The 23,572-nt window shown below is 41.5% G+C and overlaps 1 protein-coding gene across 3 annotated transcripts in view; it reads left to right on the top strand.

Annotated features, from left to right (window-relative positions):
- The window catches only part of PIEZO2 (piezo type mechanosensitive ion channel component 2), a 443,043-nt gene that overhangs the window by 157,435 nt on the left and 262,036 nt on the right, over positions 1 to 23,572 (top strand). For all 3 annotated transcript variants that reach the window (XM_074987458.1, XM_074987460.1, XM_074987459.1), the window contains exon 3: positions 1,370 to 1,495. In XM_074987458.1, coding sequence (XP_074843559.1) covers positions 1,370 to 1,495 — 126 coding nt within the window. The remainder of the gene's footprint in view (positions 1 to 1,369; positions 1,496 to 23,572) is intronic.

Raw genomic sequence — 23,572 nt, 5'->3', positions numbered from 1 at the left:
AGATGTGTGAAGTTACTTGTAGAAAATCACATAGCAAGGCAGTGGCAAAGCTGGGAGCGGAATTTGCATTTTCTGAATCGCAGTGCTGCCTTGTATATCTGTATTCCCATATCTTTGTCCATAATATAAATGGTTACATGGTCCCTGTCCATATTTCAAATGGACTTCAAGGAAAAATAACTTTAATACACTACACCCCCTATTTTTGGTTTGTTCCGGTCTCCCGGGTTGTTGGAGCAACTTCCTTCATAAGCCATTGGATGCTTGTTGGAGTAGGACTTTTTTCATCACAAATTTGGGAGTTGTTGGGATTGGAGGATCCTTTGTCCCCATAAGTTCTGTCACAGGCTTTGGTCAAGATCTCAGTGACACTTTTTTAAAAACTATATAAAATGTGGCTAGTAAGGCTAATAATACTTACCAACTTCATAGATTTGATCTGATAGTAAATTTATGGAAACTTGGGTGTAAGGTACCAGGGAAATGTAACACTTGATCACAAATGCATAGTTCTTGCCCATATTTAGTGGCAATACAATTGAGATTTTAAGAACAATCTTGTTTTCTGAAGAAATTTGGTGATGTAAAAATTTCCATCTCTTCTCAATTCACTCTTTTCTTTCATTAGTTTTGATGGGAAAGTCTAGACATGGTTGGGGATGTGTGAGGACATTTTCAAAATCTATTTCAAACATTTTTTTTAGTTGTTGTCTGCTGTGAATCTCCAACAAGTGTTAGAGAATCGACAGCTACCTGACCGTGAGAAAGTAGTCACCCAATATATGTTGAAAATTATTTCCAAAAAAAGCTATCAAAGGAGATTGATTTGTCTTTCAACCCAGTTTATACAACGAAAAGGATCCATTTTAAGAATATCTATGTTCCTTCTGACGATTACAGAAATTTCCATTTTCTAACCTTTCTCTGGCTGTGTCGTATGTAATTAAAAGAGTAACAGATTATCAGCTCTTTCTCTCGCCTTTAGAAATGTTGCTCATTTACCGTATCTATGTCAGATGATTTGGGTAATAGAAATATTGAAAATTTTGTTTATGAAATTGACTGATATTTTGAAGTTCTAAATAATTTAATGAAAAAGTTTTAGGAAAACAGTAAGAGCAATAATCAAGGTTTTTAATATTGAAATGCCAGTTTGAACGTTTGTTATAATTATACAGTATACTGTGGTATGAGTGTGAGGAAAAACCCTTGAGGTGACACTGATGAAGTAGTGGGTAACTTGTTAGATTTAGAAACTTTTTCCATTTCCCAGATTTTTACAAAATTTCTATGCTTGAATATTTTTAAATATTGTTTTGACTTTTTGGAACTTCTCCAACTTTATACATCTCAATATTGTGTCTTTTAGGACATACGGGACGGTTATTAAAATCCTTGTGTTTCATCAGTCTGTCATTCCTGCTGCTGCACGTTATCTTCCAAATCACAATAAACAGCCTTGAAGCTGGTAACAGTATCGAGCCCGGTTTTAACTGTGAGTATTTTTTCTATCTTTGGTGTATTATCTTAAAGGATGTAGAATGTTTCAGTGATATAAAAAGGAGAGGGCTAATGGCTAGATTTTTGCCACTGTCTCTACCAAACTTTGTTAATTATTGACACACTGCAAGGCACCTCTTCTCCTTGTGGTCCAAAGGGAGGAGGGAAGAGTGTATTATTAAAGGTTTGTAATACTTTTGTTGTTGTCAGGATTGTGTTCTCAGTAGGTATCATATATGGTGCTACAGGTACAGTTTTTTGAGGTTACCCACAACTGGCCTCTTTTATCTAGTGAATATGTATCTTGTTACATTAAAATTGAACTGTTCTATATTGAAGCAAATCAGTCTACACCAGTGATGGGCAACCACAAAGTATGTGTGAGCCACATGGGAGGCCCTCCTTCATCTCAGTCAGCTGCAGCAGCCTGCAGCCCACTGAGGTCCACCTACAGCCCCATGACCACTGTATCCCCAGCTGCCCCTCGCACATCAGGGCAGCGGAACCCCACTCTTCCTTTCCCTCCTTCCCCAGCACTTCTGGAGCCCTGTGAATTGCCTGATTGGCTCCCTGTCCTCTCATGTCCATCTCCCTCCCAGAGCTTGAACAGTTGCAAACAGCTGCTTTGTGGCATTCCAGCTGTGGGAGGGAGAGGGAGGAGCATGGATTGAGCACCAGACAAGCAATTCAGTGCTCCAAAAGCTCTGGGAGGGAGGAGGAGCAGGAAAATATAACGCCAGTGCCCCGGTGCATGAATGGCACCTCATGGTGGGGGGCAACCAGGGGGCCTGCAGTCCACAAGCTACTCACCACTGATCTCGACTGATGGCCCCTCTCATGTTACGCCTCCTATGATACGTTGTGTTTTCTAATTTAAGTTGCTTTAAACCTTGACTGTAAACCTTGGATTCAAGGTTTAAAACTCTAAACATGCTGCTGCTACTTCTTCTCTTGTGTTATTAAAATGCTATTTTCTATGTTTTCTTTTTACCCATAACAGTAATTTAAAAATAAATCCTGGACTCTACTGTATCTTGTAAGAAAATGATTCTTCAAAAACTCGTGTGAATTCTGTTGCACATCTGTTGATATCCAAAAACGTGAAATAAAAGTAAAATCCAGATAACCGTATACATGTTGTTTCCCGCTCCCTGCCACCCTTAATATTTTCCCTATGGCTATGTCTACATTACCGAGAACTGTTGGCAAAAAATACACAAATTGCGCAATACATGTGCTTATCTCCTGCTCACAGTTCTGTTGGGAGAGGGTTTCCTGACATTTGGTCCCTCCACACGGGGCTAAGTGTCAGGAGACCCCCCTCTGCTGAGACATCCCTTCTTCTGTGTGGAAAAAGGATGACTGGGATGTTGGCAGAACTCTCCCAAAGCAGCAGACCTCAGATAGGAGACCTCCAGGCTCCTTACCAAAGTCTGCAGTTTAAAGGAGCTGTAATGTGTTTTGGTTTTCTTTTAACTCTGAATTTCTTGGACTTGTAATTATTTGTATAACTATATAGCTACCTATAACTATTTATATAAATATAATCTGAAATATTTTTAGTCTTACATTACTAGTACATACACTCGTCCTTAGTTTTCTTGTAACACAGCTTTTTAGTATAGGTCCATAAAACCTTTAAGTAGTGACAGTTGGGCTGAGTTATCTACCCATGGGAGTGCATGACACATGAATTCATTCAAAATTCTGATACCCCTGACTTGTTAAAATCAGTAGTTCTGTCACAGAATCAAATAAAAAGAATTAGCTGCTTCCGTTTGCTGCAGTGGTGAGGTATTGGTTGGTTGTTGCCTCTGATGCCACAGTAGCTGGGGTTGAGAGTGACCTGAGCTGATGAACGCTAAATATTTTAGTACAGTAATAACACTGAGAAATGAAAAAGATGATAAATTAGTATACTTACAACTAAATTTCTTCAAATGTGGTGTATACCTGAAGTGTCAAGGAGGTTATTCTACATGGATATTTTTTTAAGAATTTGTCTAGGTCTGTTGCTGAGATCATTCAGGACAAGGGCCACGTCTACACAAGCAGCTTTTCCTGGCAAAACTGGGCTTTTGCTGGAAAAAAAATGTAGAGCGTTTACACGGCAAATGCGCTTTGCTGACAGTTCAGGTGTAACTCCTCTCTTGATGGTATTCTGACAACAAAACAGCTGTGTAGGTGCTCCGGGGCCCTTTTGTCAACAAACAGGGCTTCCAGTTCACCAGAAAACCCTGTTTGTAGAGCTTCTGGTTAGCCATTCTGTTGAGAGAGGACCAGGGAGTCTGGCTGCTCTCTGACAGAGTGAATTGCTCTTTTGATCTGCTTCTATGTGTAGATGCGATCTGAGCTAGAGCTCTGTGGGGGTGCTGAGCCAGGCTGTGGGGGAAGGGGTTTGAACCAGGGCTGGTGGCTGAGCTGGAATCACGCGCAGGGGTTTGAACCGGGGCCGGAGGGCAGTTGAGCTGGAGCCGCACACAGGGTTGAACTGAGGCTAGTGGCGGGGAGGGAGGTTGAATTGGAGCCGTGTGTGGGTGTGGTGAGCCAGAGCTGCATGCAGGGGGTTTGAACCAGGGCGGTGTGTGTGGGGGGGGGGGGAGCGGTGTTGAACTGCAGCCATATGTAGAAGGGGAGTTGAGCCAGAGACGTGAGCAGGGGTGGTGAGCTGGTGGCGCGTTTGAACTCGGGCTGGGGGAGGGTTGAGGTGGGGTGGGGTGAGCAGGAGTCCAGCATGGGGGGTGAATGGGGCTGGTGGGGGGTGGGAGGGGAGTTGAACCAGGGCTGTGTGGGGGGGAGGGGAGGGGGGTTGAACTGGACCTGCTCATGGGGATGAGGGGGGTTGAGCTGGGGATGGGGGCAGAGGGATTTTGACTTGTGCTTAATTTGGGGTTAAGTTTGAGGGTTTATTGTGTTGTCATTTTGGGGAGGATGCAATATAGTCTTCATCTTTAACAAAGGGGTTGAATTGCTGCTTTACGTGCAAAACTCAACTCTATTTTCATTGTTTCCTTAACTGGTATTTCCATAATATAAGGCCTGCAGTTTGGTACTGCTTCAAGTTACAAGAGCATAGGTGATCTTTGAGTATGTTATTGCAAATTATTGCCTACACAGGCCTTCTGGCTCAGGGGAAGTGGTAGGATTATTCAACCCTGCTTTAATTTAGCCTGAAAGAGCCTGTTTACTCTGGCTTTGAGCTGCTAGGAAGTCTGAATTTCACTCAGTTTGAATATTAGAACAGATGCTGCCCTCATTTAAATGAAGAGACTATAAGTTATTGAGATTATTTATTAACTGTTTAAGGTGCAGCGTGACCAGGAGTTTAAGGAGATCATTCTCCTTCAGCCTGAAAAAAATCACACGAGGGAGTGAGAGCAGAAGAAAGCCAAGAATGATAACATTGAATTATTTCAGTACATAGTTCATTCGGCTATTTTGAAGTATTCACGTGTTTCTCCAAAGTGTTTAAATATGTAATTCCTTTCCTGCACTAAGAGAGTGAAAACTAGGCCCCAGAATTCAGTAGTTTGTACATCAGAAATGGGCCTGAAGGCTTGATAGAATTCTCCAGGCCTCTTGCATAATATTCAAAGCTAATGCCACCTGGACTGGGTTTGAGAGATGGGTAAACAGGTTTCATTTCAAACTTTGTAAATCAGTTTGATATAGGGCCAGTGTAGGTCAAGTTGTTAGCCCAGAGAATTTTGCAAATACTTTCAGGGTTGGTAGTAGAAACCCTTGAGAATCTTTTAAAAAATGGGGATAGTGCCAGATGTAATTTCTTAGAGTTACAGTGTTACAGTAGCAATTTAAACAGTAAACTAAAACCCATCTCTTCAATCTTTTAAGCCTAGAAGTGTATGTAGACTTGGCCCCTGCAGAAGTTAAGTAGCAAATGTAAACTGAAAAGTAAAAATTGCCTAGACACAGAACTTTTCTTAAAAATTCTGCTTTATATCAAAGATATTTGTAAATCAAAATTAAATAGTCCAGATATCTTTCACATATTTTTGCAGGAATTGATATTATTCTATTTCAAGACCACCAAATATCAATATATGTACAGTATCTTCCCTTTGTTATTTTATCTGCCTCACTCCCGTTCCAAGCTCATACACCTTCTCTTTCAGCGCAGCCACAAAAATGTGCAGCATCTTTTAGAGTCTTTTGGTCATGTTGTTGTAGCAACATTAGCATTCAGAAATATTGAATTGTTGGAGGGCTCTTATTTCCCTTGAATCCAGTGATCTATACATGGCACAAGTAAATTTTTGCTTTAAAAAACAACTGATTTACCTTCATACCAGATTTCTGGTTTGTTAAAGGCCGCATTGTGTAGATTGGACATTAAATACCTCCATTATTTAAAAAAAAATAGAGCTCCTATAGGTGAGAGAGGAAATAGATATGGCAGGATTAAGCTCTGTAAAACTTCCCAAAATATCTGGGTTGCTGCCTATTACAATATTTTCATTCTGACAAAATATAATCTTAAATATCAGCTAGGTCTTAATTATGCCATTACAAATAACATAGAATCTGGTTTTGAGGTAGTGGTAGCATAGGCGCAGTAGTACAATTACTTTATAAATCACAAATTTGTCAATTTGTAATTGGTGGAACTGAACAATTGTCTGATCAGTGGAACAATGTCTTGCCAAATAATCCATGATATTAGAAAATAAAAAGACATACTGCTCTAGGTCTTAAATTACATGCTCCTGACTGGACAGGATTTCGTTCCTACAGTATATTTTTCTGGTGCTTTCACAAGTCCAGTTTTAAATAACTTCATAGATGAGGCTTCTTCCATTTCCTGCAGCAGGCTGTTTACATGATCTAAAATGATATCGCACAAGAGTTTTCCTGGAATTCATTCTAAGTTTTCTTTTTTTAATGTAATCCCATTACCCACACTCTCTAATGCCCCTAAACAATTCACGTCTTGGTGGTTGCACACTTTTAACACTTACAGATAATTTCTACTGCAGTTCTCTTGTCTTTATTATATGTTGGTCAATGCCATACTTCAGAGTGCTCTAAGTACTACTGTACTCTGGTAAGTCTTGATGACATCTTTACTCAAACCTTATCTTATACTGTGAGACTTTCTGCTGTGAGCAATGAGACTACTCACAGAGGGAAGGTTCTGCTCACTGTGAGTTCTCTACCTAACAACTCTATTATAGACCTTTTTGCATATCTCTAAAGATTATACAAGTGACTGTTCAGTTTCATTCTGTGTTCTTCAGATATTATTTGCAGAGTGGGGAGTAAAATGAAGAAGGAGGGGTTTGTAGGTAAACCTAGGATCTAAGGTCAGATCCTGTCCTGGTTTTGGATTTCCCTTGGGATCCTGGCCATGTCACTACATCAGGCCTCAATTTCCCTACCAGGAAAACATAATATTGTAAGACTGGACAGGACCTCAAGAGATCATCTAGTTCTGTCTTCTGAACTCATTGCTGGACTAAGTGTTATCTAGATAATCCCTGTTGCAATTGTATAATATACTTTTAAAAATGTGCCAACCTCCCGAGTTAGTTTATTTCAGTGCTTAACCACCCTGTCTGGAAGTCTGTACTGTTGCTCAACCTAAACTGCCTGTGCTACAATTTAAGTCCACTGCTTATTGTCCTATTCTCTGAGGCTAAGAACAATTTTTTCTCCTTCCTCTTTGTGACAACCTTTCATATACAGTAGCCCCTGACTTACATTATTTCGACTTATGCATTTCTTGCACTAACGCTAGTCAAAATCATGAGTGGCAGGGAGCTGGGAAGGCTGCTGTGCTGGTCAGTTTCCTGGCTCCCCGCCAAATGTGAGAACAGGGAAACTGACCAGCTTGATGCGCTGGTTAGTTTCCTGGCCCAGTGAGTGGTGGGGAGCTGGGAACCGCTGGTCAGTTTTCTAGCTCCCAGGAGTGGTGGGGAGCTGGCAACCAGGCAGCAGTGCTGGTCATTTTCCCGGCCGCTCTTGGGAGCAGGGAGCCAGGTGCAGCCAGGACCAGGGGATCCAATGGCAGCAGGGTCCCTCCCCCACCCAGTCCTGACTTTGCAAAATTTTACTTATACGTGGTGCTTGGGAACACAATCTATGCGTAAGTCAGGGGGTCTACTGTATTTGAAAATGGTTGTCCCTTCTGTCTTCTTTTTCCAGATGGAACAAGCCCAATTTTTTCATATTCTGTGTCATATTTTCTAGACTGTTAACCACTTTTTGTTTCTCTTCTTTGGAGTTGCTCCAATATGTCCACATCTTTCCAGAAGTGTGGGTGGTGCCCACAAAGGGATGCAATGCTCCAGATGAGTCCTAAGCAGTGTAGAATAGAGCGACAGAATTACTTCTCATGTCTTGCTTCCAATCCTCCTGTGCATACATACACAATTTTTTTTTTTTTTTTTGCTTTTTGCAGTAACAGTTAGCTTTTGGTCTACCATGAGCTCTGCATCCCTTTTTGGAATACTCCTTCCTAGGCCATCATTTTCAGTTTTGTGTGCATACAAGTGACTGATCCTTTTCATGTGTCTTTATTTAATTCCTGTTTACCTGAGGCCATATTTCTAGTTTGCACAGATCATTTAAAAAATGTTATCCTGTCCCCCAAAGCACTTGTAACCCCTTCCACATTGGTATTGCCCACAAACTTTATAAGTATACTTTCAGTGCCCTTATCTAAATGATTGATTAAGATATAGATCAGAATCAGACTCCAAACTGATAACTGTGGGACACCACCCTACTAGCTTTACTGCAAGCCAATGATAATTGCTCTCTGGGAAAGGTTTTCCAACCAGTCGTGCAGCCACCTTTTAATAACTCTGTCTAGGCTGCAGTGATCTAGTTGGTTTATAAGAAAGTCGGTCAAAAACATGGAGACCTGAGAGAGAGCTCATAATCTGAGGGGAAGCATTGGGTGATACAGCAGGGAAAAGGGAGAGTTGAGAGACAGAGCAAGGGAAGGAAATCAAGTAGTATCTTATATTTCTGTAAAATAATGCAAGACGTGTGGGGAATGAGCTTGAAGAACATGAAATGCTAATTAATAAATACATCTCTGACGTCGTTGGCATCTAAGAGACTTTGTGGGATAATACACATGACGGGAATATTGGTATAATGGGGTTCAGCTTGCTCAGGAAGGACAAATGAAAAAGTGAGTTGCTGTACATATTAAAAATGTATACACTTGGGTTAAGGTGGAGCTAGGTTCACACTTGCTTATGGTCTCTGGTTAAAGATGGAAGAGTTGAAAAATGTGGGTGATGTCATGGTGGGGGTCTGTTGCTGACCACCTACACCAGAAGAAGGGGTGGATTAGGATTTTTTTTTTTTTTCAAACTACTAATGAAACACAGGAGTTGTTGAAGTTCCCTTATCACCAGCTACCCAGATGTTGTGGAAATAAGACCATAAACTCTAAATTTAATGGACCCCGATGTAACAGACTCTCCCCCACCCACCCAAATAGATGCCAGAGACTCGCCAGAGCCACTGCTGTGGCTGGAGGAGCTGACAGAAAGGCTTGGGCTTCTGGGGCTGGAGGGCCACTGGGACCAGAGGAGCTGGGGTGTGGGGGGCTGCGGCAGGGTGCAGGAGCTCTCCTCCCACAGCCCTGTGTTCATGGAGCATGTTGGCATCTGGACGCCATTCCCTGCAATGGCGCTGAGCAGCAGCCATGGTGCTGGAGGCTGCAGCCCACTGGCAGGCTGGGAAAGGCTTTGCTCTACCTTTGCGTATGTGGCTGCAGGAGGTGGAAGGAGCCAGGCTGTCATTCAGCTCCTCTCCTGGTAATTGGGAGAGGGAGACGGAGGTGTGAGGGGAAGAATGGAGCAGAGGACAGGAGTGAGTGATGGCCTGGGCAGGTCCATCCATCATCATACAGTATAACCATTTGGCTATAACAGGCTTTTGGCATTAATGGACACCCCTCCCCCCCATTAGTCCATTAAATCAAGGGTTTACTGTATAGCAGGGCACAGATTATCTAGCAAGGTTTTGGAGATATATTTTTATTTCAGAAGATGGGGACAACTGCCATGGGAGAGGCTGTTCTGGATTTAATTTTGACAAATATGGATTAACTGCTTGAGAATTTGAAGCAGGAGGCAGTTTAGGTGAATGTGATCATGAAATGGCAGTGGTTATGATTCTAAGGATGATAGGAGAGAGAACAGCACAATAAAGACAATGGATCTCCAAAAGGCAGACTTTAGCAAACTCATGTCTCCCCTCAGTCTTCTCTTTTCCATACTGAACAAACCATCTCCTCTGGCAGGTCATGTTTTCTAGGGTTAATCATTTTTGTTGCTCTTTCTTGAACCTTTTCCTATTTGTCCACATCTTTCCTGAAATGTGGTACTCACAACTGAATGCAGTGCTCCAGTTGAGGCCCAATGAGTGTGGAATAGTGCAGAAGAATTAATTCTTGTGTCTAGCTTACAACACTTCTCAGAAACATGTTTGCTTTTTTTCTCCTCAACAGCGTCACATGGACTCATTGAGCTTGTGGTCCACAATGACTCCTAGATCTCTTTCTGCAATACTCCTTCCTAGACAGTCCTTTTTCATTTTGTATGTGTGATACTGATCAGTCCTTCCTAAATGGAGTACTTTGTGCTTTTCTTTTTGAATTCCATCCTATTTAGTTCACACCAGCGTCAGTTCAACTTACCCATGTGCTTAAAGGAGAAACGAAGATTTCTTCATGAGACTACTTTAATCAAAGTGGTCCCAGTTTATTTGTTATGGTGTTTCACAAGGCAGCGTGGGTAGTCGTTGGATTTGCAAGTCTTAGGTTGCAACTCTGCTAAGGTATCCAGAACTACTTACTGAGTGAAGAACTTTTGAAGTGCAGGCAGGCTGTTTGGCGCACACAGATGGAATGAATTGCTGCTGTTTGAGAAGGCTTCCAAATATTTGTGACCTTGTCAGCAAATTAGAATGATAGTTCTTCACAGCAGTTGGTGCTCAGTTTGGTTGTAGATTATTGCCTCTCAGGACATATTAAGCAATTTGGAATGGGATTTGACACCTTCAGTGAAGTCTGGTGAGAAGTTGCACATGACCTGTAATCTAGTATTAGCATAATCTTTGAAAAATTTCCCATGTTTCATCCTGTCTATATCAGCTTTTGAGTTTCAGCATTAGCACTTGTTTCATAGGTTTCTCTTTCATTTCCCTCCTGCTGCTGATTGACATAAAATATTTTAATCTGTATAGCCTGTTAAGAATCTTCTTGTAGAGTTGAGTTGGAAAAAGAAAAGAATGGTGTAAACTTTGGGGCAATGCTACTGAAATGTTATGACCTTAAGGGGCCAGATTTTATCCTGATTCTGTATGTATAAATTGCATGGAAAGTGACTCTGCTCTTTCACAAAGGCTCTGGGTAAAATATAGTCTGTAAATTTGTATAAACTTTGTTCCAAACAGTCACCAAAAAGTTACTAATTTTTAAACACACACTTTTTTCTGTCAAACTTGTAAAGTTTATCTGTAACATTCTTTTGGAACTAAATTCTTGTTCCCCAGGGACAGGAACTGGATTTTCCATTCCATGGGATTACCACTTGCATTTGCTTTTAGCTCTCCACTACCATATAAATTCCAAGTCACTTTCTATAGTTAGATTGTGAGTTCTGGCAGACAAGAACCATCTTTTTGTTCTATGTAGTGCTGATCAAGTTGGGTCCCATTCCCTTACTACTGCAGTACAAATGAATAACAATAACATGAGGATCTTGTACTGCTTATTTTCATCAAGGAAAGTGCATATATTACTACGATAACAGCCCAGATTGTTGAGGAATAGAAACCATATTGTGTTATCTATGAGAGCAAGAATATACTGTGTGAAGCTGGCAAAACAAATTCAGACTTAATTTCTCTGTAAGGAGTTCATAGTTAGATATGAAGATGTATTTCATTAACTGGCAAGAACTGAATGAGGGCTGAAGACCCAACATGAAGGACTAAAGAACTATCAGAAGTACAGGATGGTTCAAACAACGTAGGACTCTTTTTTTTTATGTAAATAACTTTTCTTCTTCAAGTAGAGTCCCCATGGGTGCTCCATTCTGGTGTCGGGGCATCCTTATGCCAGCGCTTGGAGATTCTTCCATAGCCATGGTTTCCTGTGATGTGTGTGTGCAGAACCACCTTCTGGCGTTCTCTAGCAGGTTTGCAGTGTGGGCTGTTCAGTTCCTTCTCTACTGTCCTTGCTGCAGATGGGAGCCTCCTGGCTCTCTGCAAAGAGACTGGGCGATCTCGTTCAAGCAGCATGCCTCTCCCCTACCACTACTGTACACTCCTGCCTAGCACTACTTGGCCACATGGCCATTACCACTCACGTAGTCAAGCTAGCCAGGCTTCACATGTGCTGCCTTTCAACATGGTTGGCCTCATGCTATACCCTGACCAGGGACCTGCTCTTCAAGGCAGTGGCAGTCCCTCCACAGGTTCACTTCTTTCCAATGATGGACATGTCTAGCCAATGTTCTTCCATTCTGCCCTTTCACCATCTGCCACCATCGGTCACTCTCTGCACAGATGCCTCTCTGCTTGGTTGAAGAGCACACTTTGATTGTCACATGGTGCAGGGCAGGTGGTCTTTCTCCTAACAGATGCTTCACATTAATCTGTTGGAACTTCGAGCGATCCGCTATGCCTGCCACCACTTCCAGTGCCTTCTAGCCAGCAAATCAGTCAATATTCTTACAGACAACACCACATGCATGTATTACATCAACAGCCACGGGACGGGGTCTGTTCACCTTCCCTCAATGTGGAAGACATAACACTTTGGATATGGTGTATCTGAAACCAGATCAATCCTGTGGCTACATACCTCCCTGGAGTTCTCAACATCGTGGCTGATGCTGTCAGCCATACATTCATGGACCATCATGAATGGGAGATTGACACAGCAGCCTTCAATTGGGTATTTCAACTGTGGGGTTATCCTCACATAGACCTATTCACCACCAGACACAATGGGAAGTATTACTGATACTGATACTGTTCCAAAGCAGGGCTTGGCAGACATTCCCTTGGGGACACTTTCACCATCCTGTGGATCACTCCCCTCCTGTATGCATATACTCACGCTCCACTGCTCCACAGGGTGCTACTCAAGATCAGACAAGACTAAGCTCTTGTTATTCCAGTAGCCACAGCCTAGCAGAGACAGACCTGGTACCCCTACCTCTTTAGGGTATCAGTAGTGTCTCCCTATCCATTTCCTTCTTCCCACGATCTTCTGTCTTGCGACTTTGGCCAAATTCAGCATCTCGATCAGCAGGTGGGAATCGACACGTAAATCTTACCTTTATAAGTGGCAGCATTTTTCCTGTTGGGTGGATTCCCACCACGCTGTGCCTCCTCATACCTCACTCTTGCTGGTCCTTCTCAACTATCTCCTGCACCTGTGTGAATCATGCTTTAGCCTCAGCATGGTTCAGGTGCCCACTGCAGCCATAGCAACTTTTCACAAATCTGAAGAGGGGCCTTCATTCCTCGCTCATTCTATTACCAAGCATTTCCTAACAGGCCTTCAGAACGCTTTCCCTTTGGTTCGCTCCCCAGTACACATATGGGACCTTAATCATGTGCTTCACAGCCTTATGAAACTGCCCTTTGAGCTCCTGGTGACATGTTCCTGGCTTCACCTATGAAGGTTTCTTTCCTTGTGGTGATCACATCGGCCAGGTGTGTCAGGGAGTTGACTGCCCTAATGGCAGATCCCCATATGCTGTTTTTGCCAAAGATAGGGTCACCTTGTGACCTCATCCTCAGTTCTTACCCAAGATTCCCTCACTGTTCTACATCAACAAGCTGATCCACTTATCTGTGTTTTCCCAAAAACCGCATTCTGACCCTACACATGCAGTGTGGCATATGTTGAATGTCCATTTGGGCATTAGCCTTCTATATTGACTGCACAAAGCCGTGGCACAAGTCCCTGTGGCTCTTCCTGTCCTTTGCAGAGCAGTCCAAAGGCCTACTGGTCTCATCCCCAAGACTCTTGAAGTGGTTTCTTTCTGCATCCATGCTTGTTATGCCCTTCATCATGGAGAGTTACCGGGTACTGTTACAGCTCACTCCACCCAGGCTGTGTCTTCCACTACTGCCTTTCGCAAGAATGTACCTCCCACAGACATTTGTAAGGTGGCCGCATGGTCTTCCAGAAACACGTTTGCCTGTCACTATGCTCTCTCGTCTAACATCGCTTCTTCTATCCAAGTGGGCCAAGCTGTATTGTCTACTGTGGTAGTGACAGAGCTCCAAACCCACCTCCATTCTGCAACTTCTGCTTGCCTGGTCATCCAGAAGGAGCACCCATGGGGACACTACTTGAAGAAGAGGAGGAAGTTACTCGCTTTGTGCAGTAAGGCTGGTTCTTGGAGATGTATCCCCCTGTGGGTGCCCCATTTCCCTCCCTCCTTCCCCTGCTTTGGAGTGTCCTGCTCTGTTTGTCAGGTAGTGAAGGAATGGAGGAGCCCACACTCACCAGAGAGCATGCGGAGGCACTTCTGCACGTGTAGCACAGGCAAACACAGCTATGAAAGAATTGAGTTCCAGTGCAAGGACACACCGACACCCAGAATGGAGCACCCATGGGGACACACCTCTTGAAGAACATTTGTTACTGCATAAAGTGAGGAGTTTCCTCTTTGTATAAATCCAGATCCATAGTGTAGCACTTTGGATCCAAGTAATATACAGTACTATGAAAGAAAGAAAAGTAAGTATTTGGGAGATGGAGGCAAAGTTAGGCCTAAAAGAGATGGCCATTCTTTTGTAAGGGATAGTTGTGAAGCATGGGTCTCTGGTAGTCAAGTATATAAGATAATGGAAGAGTGTATTATATAATAGAATCATCTGCCACATCTAAGTATAATCAGTATTTCCAAATGTCTGTGGTTTATAATTTAACTCTACTGATTAAGCAGACCTTATACTGTATAAGCCTTCAACTATACTGTGGTGTTGGGAGTGTATTTGTGAAGCCAGAAGAGAGAGCTTCACTTGTAAATATTATTTGCTCTCTAAACAGAAGTTAATTGTGTTCTGAATTAAGGGAGAATTTTCTTCAACATTACTTCATCCATTATAAACACCTTTAAAGGGTTAGGAAATTTATGACTGGGGAAACAGACGCTTCTAACATTGGTTTTTAAGCATATAGAATAGATTCTGTTTAATATCTTTCTGACTATTACTGTGTAATGGCTCAGAAAGTGAGCATTCATTGTATTTTTAGTGTTCTAGTAATGGCCTGCTCATTTGATACGAGTCATGTGCTACCACATGTACATCAAGTAGTAGTTTTAAATATTCATTTTCAGCTATTATATACTCTAAACACTAGAAAATGTATCTAATTCTTCCGTAATGCCTTTAGTATTCTAGTTTGCATTTCTCCATTTCAAACACTCTTCGTTTCTCATAGGTTTACTCTTTGCAGTGAGCAGAGGGATTTTTTTAACGTGCAAAGGCATACCTTTTGCTGACAGCAAAATGTTCACCACTCCATACGTGGCAAAATACCCATTGCTTATTGGAATTTGACATCTGCCTATGTCCATAAAATTGCAAATAATTTCTTTGTATTTATAATACAAAGTTATTGTGAAGGTGGTGGGGGTTACACTGCATAATATCAGTTTCTGTTGCATCAAAACTCATTGTTTTAACCAAATTTACCTACAGTGCCCTATATCTGATAGGGTTCTTTGTCTAAAATCTGTGACAAAGAACATGGATTTATAGGGCAGCAATAATTATGAAATCATCCAATAATCCTCAGTTGAAAGAATTCTAAAAATGAAAAGAGCCTGTAGAACACTTGAATCTCCCTGAATAGTCAGTAAGGCTACGTCTACACGTGCAGCCAACATCGAAATAGTCTATTTCGATGAATAACGTCTACACGTCCTCCAGGGCCGGCAACGTCGATGTTCAACTTCGACGTTGCTCAGCCCAACATCGAAATAGGCGGAGCGAGGGAACGTCTACACGTCAAAGTAGCACACATCGAAATAGGGATGCCAGGCACAGCTGCAGACAGGGTCACAGGGCGGACTCAACAGCCAGCCGCTCCCTTAAAGGGCCCCTCCCAGACACACTTGCACTAAACAACACAAGATACACAGAGCTGACAACTGGTTGCAGACCCTGTGCCTGCAGCACAGATCCCCAGCTGCCGCAGAAGCAGCCAGAAGCCCTGGGCTAAGGGCTGCTGCCCACGGTGACCATAGAGCCCCGCAGGGGCTGGAGAGAGAGCATCTCTCAACCCCCCAGCTGATGGCTGCCATGGAGGACCCAGCAATTTCGACGTTGCGGGACGCGGATCGTCTACACGGTCCCTACTTCGACGTTGAACGTCGAAGTAGGGCGCTATTCCTATCTCCTCATGAGGTTAGCGACTTCGACGTCTCGCCGCCTAACGTCGAAGTTAACTTCGAAATAGCGCCCGACGCGTGTAGACGCAACGGGCGCTATTTCGAAGTTGGTGCCGCTACTTCGAAGTAGCGTGCACGTGTAGACGCAGCTTAAAAGATTTAAAAGTAGCCACCTTGCAACAAAAAAACTTAAAAAAACAACTCCAAAGAGAAACTGTAGAACTACAATTAATTTGCAGATTTGACTCTCTCTCTACCAAGGATTGAACTGGGAATAGCTGGCCAGCTACAAAAGCAGTTTCTCCTCCCTGGAGCTGTCTACGCTTGCATTCCTCTTTCGAAATAGGCATGCAAATGAAGGAATCGAAAATGTGAATGAGGCACTGATTTACATATCTGGCACCTCATTTGCATACTCTCCTTTCAAAAGAGCTTCTTTTGAAAGAAAAAAAGCATGTAAATGGGGTTCTTTCAAAAGTAAAGCCCATCTTTGAAAGAACCCTTCTTCCTGAAACAAAATAGGAAGAAGGGTTCTTTCGAAGATGGAGTTTACTTTCAAAAGAGCCATGTCTACAGTGTTTTTTTTTCTTTCAAAAGAAGCTCTTTTGAAAGGAGAACATGCAAATGAGGCACCTAATTTGCATTTTTGATTCCCTTCATTAGCATGCCTCTTTCGAAAGAGGAATGCAAGTGTAGACACAGCTTTGGTTTTCACATTTCCACATTAGCTGCTGGAAGTGGGCCACATCTTCCCTGCCTGAATTGACCTTGTCAGCTCTGGCCTTCCTCTTGATTGGGACTCATTCCCTTCCATCAGGCTTTATAATTAGACCTGCCTCTGGGATCTGGAATCTGGGTCTGATGACGTGGGTCTTTTGCCATGAAAGTTTATGCTCCAAAATATGTTAGTCTATAAGGTGCCATAGGACTTCCCATTGTTTTTTCTAAAAATGAATCAAGTAAAATTCTGTAACTAAACTTGTATTATTTACTTGCACTGAAGGATAAAATAACACTTGACTGGTGCTATCCTTCGAAAAATCCTTAATATGAATCAGAGAATATAAAGCTGAGGCTAGGGTCTTGCAAAGATTGTGACCTGAGTAAATGCATCTGCCATCTTTGGAACTCTGTCAGTTATTTTTCTAAAATATACATTTTTAATGCACGTTGAATTGTTGGTCACCTAGTTTGAAATTAAGATTTTTGTGGAAAATTGAACTCTTTCCTGGCTCAGGTTTTAGTATTGCTTCAGTAATCTTTTGGGATCAAACAATTTACCTCATTCAGAAATTCATAACCTATTTCACTGTCTGGAAGCACATCTTTTTGTTCAATTTCTGTGTTTTTCCTATACATTTCTCTTGGAGCTCTTTACAATTTTTTGTAACACAGAAAGACAGGAACTCTATTCCTCTTCACAGTCATTATTATTGTCATCTTCCTCAAACTTTTCCATGCCTTGGCATATATCTCAGATTATCACACCCAAGGGAAAACTGAACCACATCCCACCTTCGTTTTACAGTTATCTTCAAACTCTGTGATGTAATCTTGGGCAGCTACGTACAGGCTTGCACAGTTATGCTTAGAAGTAAAGTTCATTACAAATCGGTTGGACTGTTGGCTGGTATTCATTCTTTCATCTTGCATTGGGACTGCACCCTTGGGTTAAACAGCAAGTATATTGTCTGCTTCTCACTCTGCCTTCTTAAGTACAATAATGCATTAGCAAGCATAATGAACAAAACAATATCGCAGTTGTGATGGGGAGAACGCTCATAAAGCTGAATATCAAAGAGGAAGATGGAAAGGCAAAATGGTAAACAGAATCAAAACAAATGTACTTGTCAATTTATAAGGAGGCACCATCAATGATTTTTTATGGCTGTTTTGAAAAATTATATAATGTGAACAGCAATCAGAACCCATGTTTCCTGATTATATATTCAGTCTTGTGATCATCAGATTAAAACAGAGCATGTATTGTGCATTACCTGCTGCTTTGAAAACCAATTCAGTTGTTAATAGTTCACTTTCCATATTATGAAACCCTCTTCAAGACAGCAAAAACTGAAAAACAAGACTTCCATACTAAAGGACATTAAACATATTCAGACACATAACTGCTTGCAGCTATAGATAGTGTGTGAGTCAAAATATATCTGCTGTGTTTCCCAATATATGAAACATGTCATGAGTGGTCCCTTTGGTTTTCAGTTAGAATTTCCTTCTGGAAAATAAGTTGTATTTTCAAATCTTAATTGGATGGTGCTTAGTTATTTTCCCCAAGTACAGTAGACCCCCGAGCTTATGTGGGGGTTGAGTTCTTGTGCAGCCCCACAAAAATAAAATTTTGCTCAACTTGCAGAGAGCTAGCGCTGGTCAGTTTCTTGTCTCCTGTGACTGGTGGGCAGCTGAGAGCCTAGCTCTCAGGATAATGCTGCTGTAGCTAAGGAATGATGAGAGTTGCTGCTGTGATGTCATGTTAATCACTTTAATTTTAAGTGAAATGGTAGCTGTTTAGATTGGGGATTTCAAAGGAGCCTAACAAAATTAGGTGCCCAAATCCACTGAAAAATCAGTAAGTTTGGTATGAGTTGGGTGTCCCTCTGCCTTTTGGCCCTTATGGAAAGCCTAGTGAAATTAGGCTTAAACGGCTCATATTGCACAGTAACACCTTGCTTCAAGTCATTCTGGTTAACATTGTTTCATTATTAGGCTGCTAATCTCTTAGAGAACATTCCAACAGGGGAGCAGGGATGGGATGCATGGGCTTACCTCCCACCTTACCTCAGGAGCACAGGGTGGATGCAGTGGGACAGACCCCCAACTTCACTGCCCAAGCAATGTTCAGCCCTGTGTCTCAACCCTGCTGTGCTCCTGCCCCAAGCAATCTTCACAGTCATTGTTGGTGAATACAGTCTGTAAGTGTTTAAAATTATTTAATGTTTATACTGTGTATGTCTACAAAGTCTTTGAGCTGATGAAAAAAAATTACCTAGAGCCCAACCCTCTCCATTTCCATTAATTCTTACGGGGAAATTGGACTCACATAACACTGTGTCATTTTAATTAAAATATTCAGGAGCATAACTACAACATTAAGCAAGGAGTTACTGTATTACTGAGAGACCGCTAAAATTAACTGTCATTTGTAATGTGAGTACTTTAAACTTTTCTATGACTCAATTAAATTTAATTAAATTTATTACTGTTGATTTTTAGTGAGGTATTTACTCACTCACACATTGAAAGTTAATATGTAGCTTCTGATGAATTTGTCACCTACCAATGTAAGACAATAGATTTTGTCAGTTCCTGCAGCTGCTGTTTCATTCTTTGCTTTAGTTTAAAAAAAATGTACATCAACACCTAAGTGACAGGAACAGACAGGAAATATGAAGCGGAAATATGATATCATGTTCTCATTGTTATCTAGCATGACACAGAAGAGTTGCGGAAACCCATCTTTGACTTTTCCCAGATGTCTGTGGAACAGGACCAGCATTCTGGCTTTGTTTTTGGTTCAAGTGTATTTGCTGAACTTCCTTGCTTAGATATTTTTCATACATTAAAGACCCTGGCCAATATTTCAGTCAGTGTAGGAAGATTAGTGAAAGGTTGTTCAACACCCTCACCCGCATGAAAAACAGCACAGGAAACTGATTGATTGTAGATGTTCTCTAATCTAACTTGTAGGAATATGAGTGAGAGAAAGTTGTGGCAATGAATGTATTGTTTTATTCTCAAGCCTTTGAAGTTTAACAAACTAGAATGTAAGAGCATCACACAAGAAAAATGTATTTTAGTTGAGTCATTTATTGAGACTCCTAGAATACAGTAGCCAAAACCTACATGGGACTCCCAGTCCTGCAGCACTTACTCAGTGCTGGCTCAGGACGTATTCCATTTTCTTCTGTATAACAAGGCAGGTGTGGATGTGCACCACCAGTAGAAACGCATGCTACGGGCACTCTGCTGATCAGCATGGTAGCACGTGAATCTCTCCTGGGTGGCTGCCCACGGCTCAGCGTACAGGGGACACTGGCTGACGCTCTTGGTAACAGTAGCAGAGGTCTCTACACCAAACTAAAGGTCAGATTATATTACAAGTTTCTACCAAGTATGCTACTGTATAGAGCAGAGATGACCAATGTTCCGAATGACTAACAAAAAGAGATTGGCAGCCGCCCATCACAGAGAGCTGAGAATGCTAATAGATGTTTAATAGAAAGATGATAAAATAATGGGTGTGAGAATAGGAGAGCTGACACAGGCTAGATAATAAAAAAGTGTGTGACATGTACATTGCATGGAAGATGGGAGACATGATAATCCAGCGTTGAAATGGATATCAAGGGTGGAAAGACAAAGCCAGGATGAACTGGCTGAGTTGAATGGACTCACATCACCTGGGAAAGAAGCACAACTAGAAAGTGGTTGCAATCAGTGGCAGAACTGGACTGCCTAATATATGAGTGGCACAGGAGGAAGTAAGATCTAAGGTAATATAGCTGGGAATTGCAGCTCTCCCATATGGCAACCATTCTCCCAAAGATATTCAGAACAGGAAAAGGAAATATATTTTAAATATATGACAACAGTTCAAAGTCCATAATGCATTACTCCAAGAATTGTCATGTGTGATTGTTTCACATTTAGCTGCTACTTTATATTTAGCTGTTAGAAATATTTATGTACATCTATATCTAAAGGGGTAAAAAGAGAAAAATATAAGAAAAGGTTCTAGAGTGATCTGGTGAGGATGGAAAAGAACACCTCTTAAAAGGCTACCCAGGTGCGTGCATGCATGCATGCTAACTCTCTCTCCCCCTCTCTCCTCCTGCTACAGTATCCCTGCTTTCGGTGATTAATAAGCTTTTATACTGAACACTAACCTGTGCTATTTCAAGTACCATGCAGATCAAGTTACCTTTCTTGCTTAACTACTCAATTGGTATTTCAACACTGAGCCCTCTTTAACAAGTAGATTGAAAGAAGAAATAATTTCAGATGGGAATATGGTTTTTAACTACGCAATAGACATTTAGCTCATTCAACTGTACAGGTACGATTGGAAAGAGTTGGAAAGATAAGGGAAATGGATGAGATTACAGGCACTATAAAAGATGAGGCTAAAAGGTGGAATTAAGAAAACAAGCTTTTAAATTGAAGAGGGAATAACTTTAAATGGCTACTTACTGACCTGTCTTAAGTGTACTCATCCACAATACTTAAATCCTTTGTTATCATATCCCTCTGGTCAGCAATTCCAAAATGGAGTTATAAACCATGGCAAAAACATCGACTGAGCAAAAGATTCCTCTAATCACCGTGGATTTTGATAGCCAGAGTGGTAAATTATAAGGTGTTGGTAGGAGAAGGTACACACTCACTCTCATTGACTGATCACCAGACCCCAACCCCCAACAAATAGGCAGAAAAGTGGGGTTCCATCTCTGACACACTTTTCCCCTATGAGGAGTAAATTTCAGATAGTATACATCATTAGATATACAGTAAACTTAATTAAACTGGAGTCAAACCTAAATAAAGCTGGAAAGGGCGAGAAAATGGGTTAAGATTTGGTAAGAATTTCATATTGGATACAGCAGATATTTACATAAACCCTGTACCCTATTACACCACACCCAATTGTCAAGAACAGTAAGTCTTCTCTGCCCTTGTTCACACATTGAGCTTTGCCCTCCTTTGAAGAGGGCATGTGCACAAGATGGATCAGTGACTAACAATAAGGTTCTGTGCTGCATATGCAGCACCTCATTAGTATAATTCTCGCCACGTGACCTTCGAAGTCGCTAACTTTGAAGCACCGGTAAGCAATGTGGCGGCGGGCACTTTGAAGTACCTGTGCAAGTTCAAAGTTCCCTTACTCCCAAAGATAGAGGGACCTATAAGGAAAGGATCTGGACTGTGGATAAGATTCAGCTAGGAGGAAAGGGGCCTGATCCTTTTTGTCCCCTGCCTTCTGCCTGACAAAGAGAAACAACTAGGCACTGAAAAAGGGTTGCTGGAGAGTCCGAACTGATTTACCTGAAGTTGGATGGGGTGGAGTTGGGGGTAAACAATGCTGTGTTGGGAAGGAAGCTGAGGGTGGTGACCATACCCAACCCTGAAGAGAGTACAGTGGTGGTAGAAGGATGCTGGTCTCCTGTGTCAGCTAAACAGAGACTCTCTTTACTCCTTGTCATGCTGTGGGCAATGTACGCCCAACTTCTAAATGAAAGAACCCAGGGAACATCAGGGAAGCCATGGTCTGCTGGCTCCCAAGTGAAGCCTGTTACAGAGATCCGCACCAGTTATTCTGGAGAGCATCACAGTGAAGACCGTGCTGTCTTGTGAGCCAGTGAATGACAGAATAATAGCCAAGCTGAAAAGAAGACATCTAACCTTATAAAATTGGCTTTGTCACTTTATATATAAAACCTCTTTTTCATATAAATGCAGAGAGAAGCCCAGATGTCGAAATAATACAGAAGAGTAGGTCTTGTATTCGCACAACTGTTATATTGTGTGTAATTAGTAATGCTAGGCCTCCACACCCTATAGGTGGATATAAGAATATAAGGGACATTAAAAGAAGTGTGACATATAAACTTACATCTGTATTTCTAAAAAGGATGGTAAGTCATTGATTCTATGACTGACTCTATTTTTGGTGTAACTTAAATCCCTAAATCCTTTACATTTCTGCAGACTGTAACATGGATAATTTCTATGAAATGTTACATTACTTATAAATTACCAATCTGTGAGGTCTTCAAAAGCAGTAATATTCTCCAGTAAGTGTTGGAACTTGCTACTTGCTGACAACAAACCACAAGGATGTGGTGATGGAGTCAAAACGTGCTTTTATGATGTGATAAGACTGTTCTGTATCCATAGTAGATTCATCCCAAAGTGCTCCTGGACAGGTGTTTTTCATAATAATAGTCTTAGTGATTGTTTTAATATGTACCAGAAACACCCTGAGAGAACATGGGTGTGATTACATGAAACCTCATGAGCATAGTGGATTAATGGGTAAGACATTCCAGTGGTCAAAGAAAAATGTAAGCTAAAAATGAATCAAGACCTTTAGAAAAATGAAAATAGTAATTCTTACTTCACTAATATTTTCTTTCACTAGCAGTTTCTCTCCTCTTGAAGTGAATCTCTGCATTCATATCCTAAACATATTTATAAATATTCAGTTTACATTAGCACAGTGCTTTTCAGTCTTTTTCTGGGTTTGGACCTCTAAAACATTTCAAATAGAGATAGTTTGTGGACCTCCAGTGGTATGCAGACCAGAGGTTGAAAAACAATATATTAGTTTAAACTATCAGACCTCTCATTCTGCATATCAGAATTAATAATTTCATTTCCATTGGTATTTCTCCCAAAACCCAATTGTTGAGTTCTAAATTGGATTTGCCTTCGTTCACTGTGACCCTTCTTTTTGTTGCCAACTTTTGATGTAAATTTACAGCACTGTCAGGCCCAAAACCTTATAAAGGTAAATCAAAACCTCACTTGTGCTCTGAAGAAGAGCTGTGTGTGTCTTGAAAGCTTGTCTGTCTCACTCACAGAAGATGGTTCACCTTGCGTCTTTCATTTGTTTGATGTCATTAACCACTGTCCAGAGTGAAATCCTGCTGCTT

This window comes from Carettochelys insculpta, chromosome 2 (assembly GCF_033958435.1).
Source record: "Carettochelys insculpta isolate YL-2023 chromosome 2, ASM3395843v1, whole genome shotgun sequence".
Taxonomy (NCBI): Eukaryota; Metazoa; Chordata; order Testudines; family Carettochelyidae; genus Carettochelys; species Carettochelys insculpta.
This window is presented reverse-complemented; position numbering and strand designations above follow the sequence as displayed.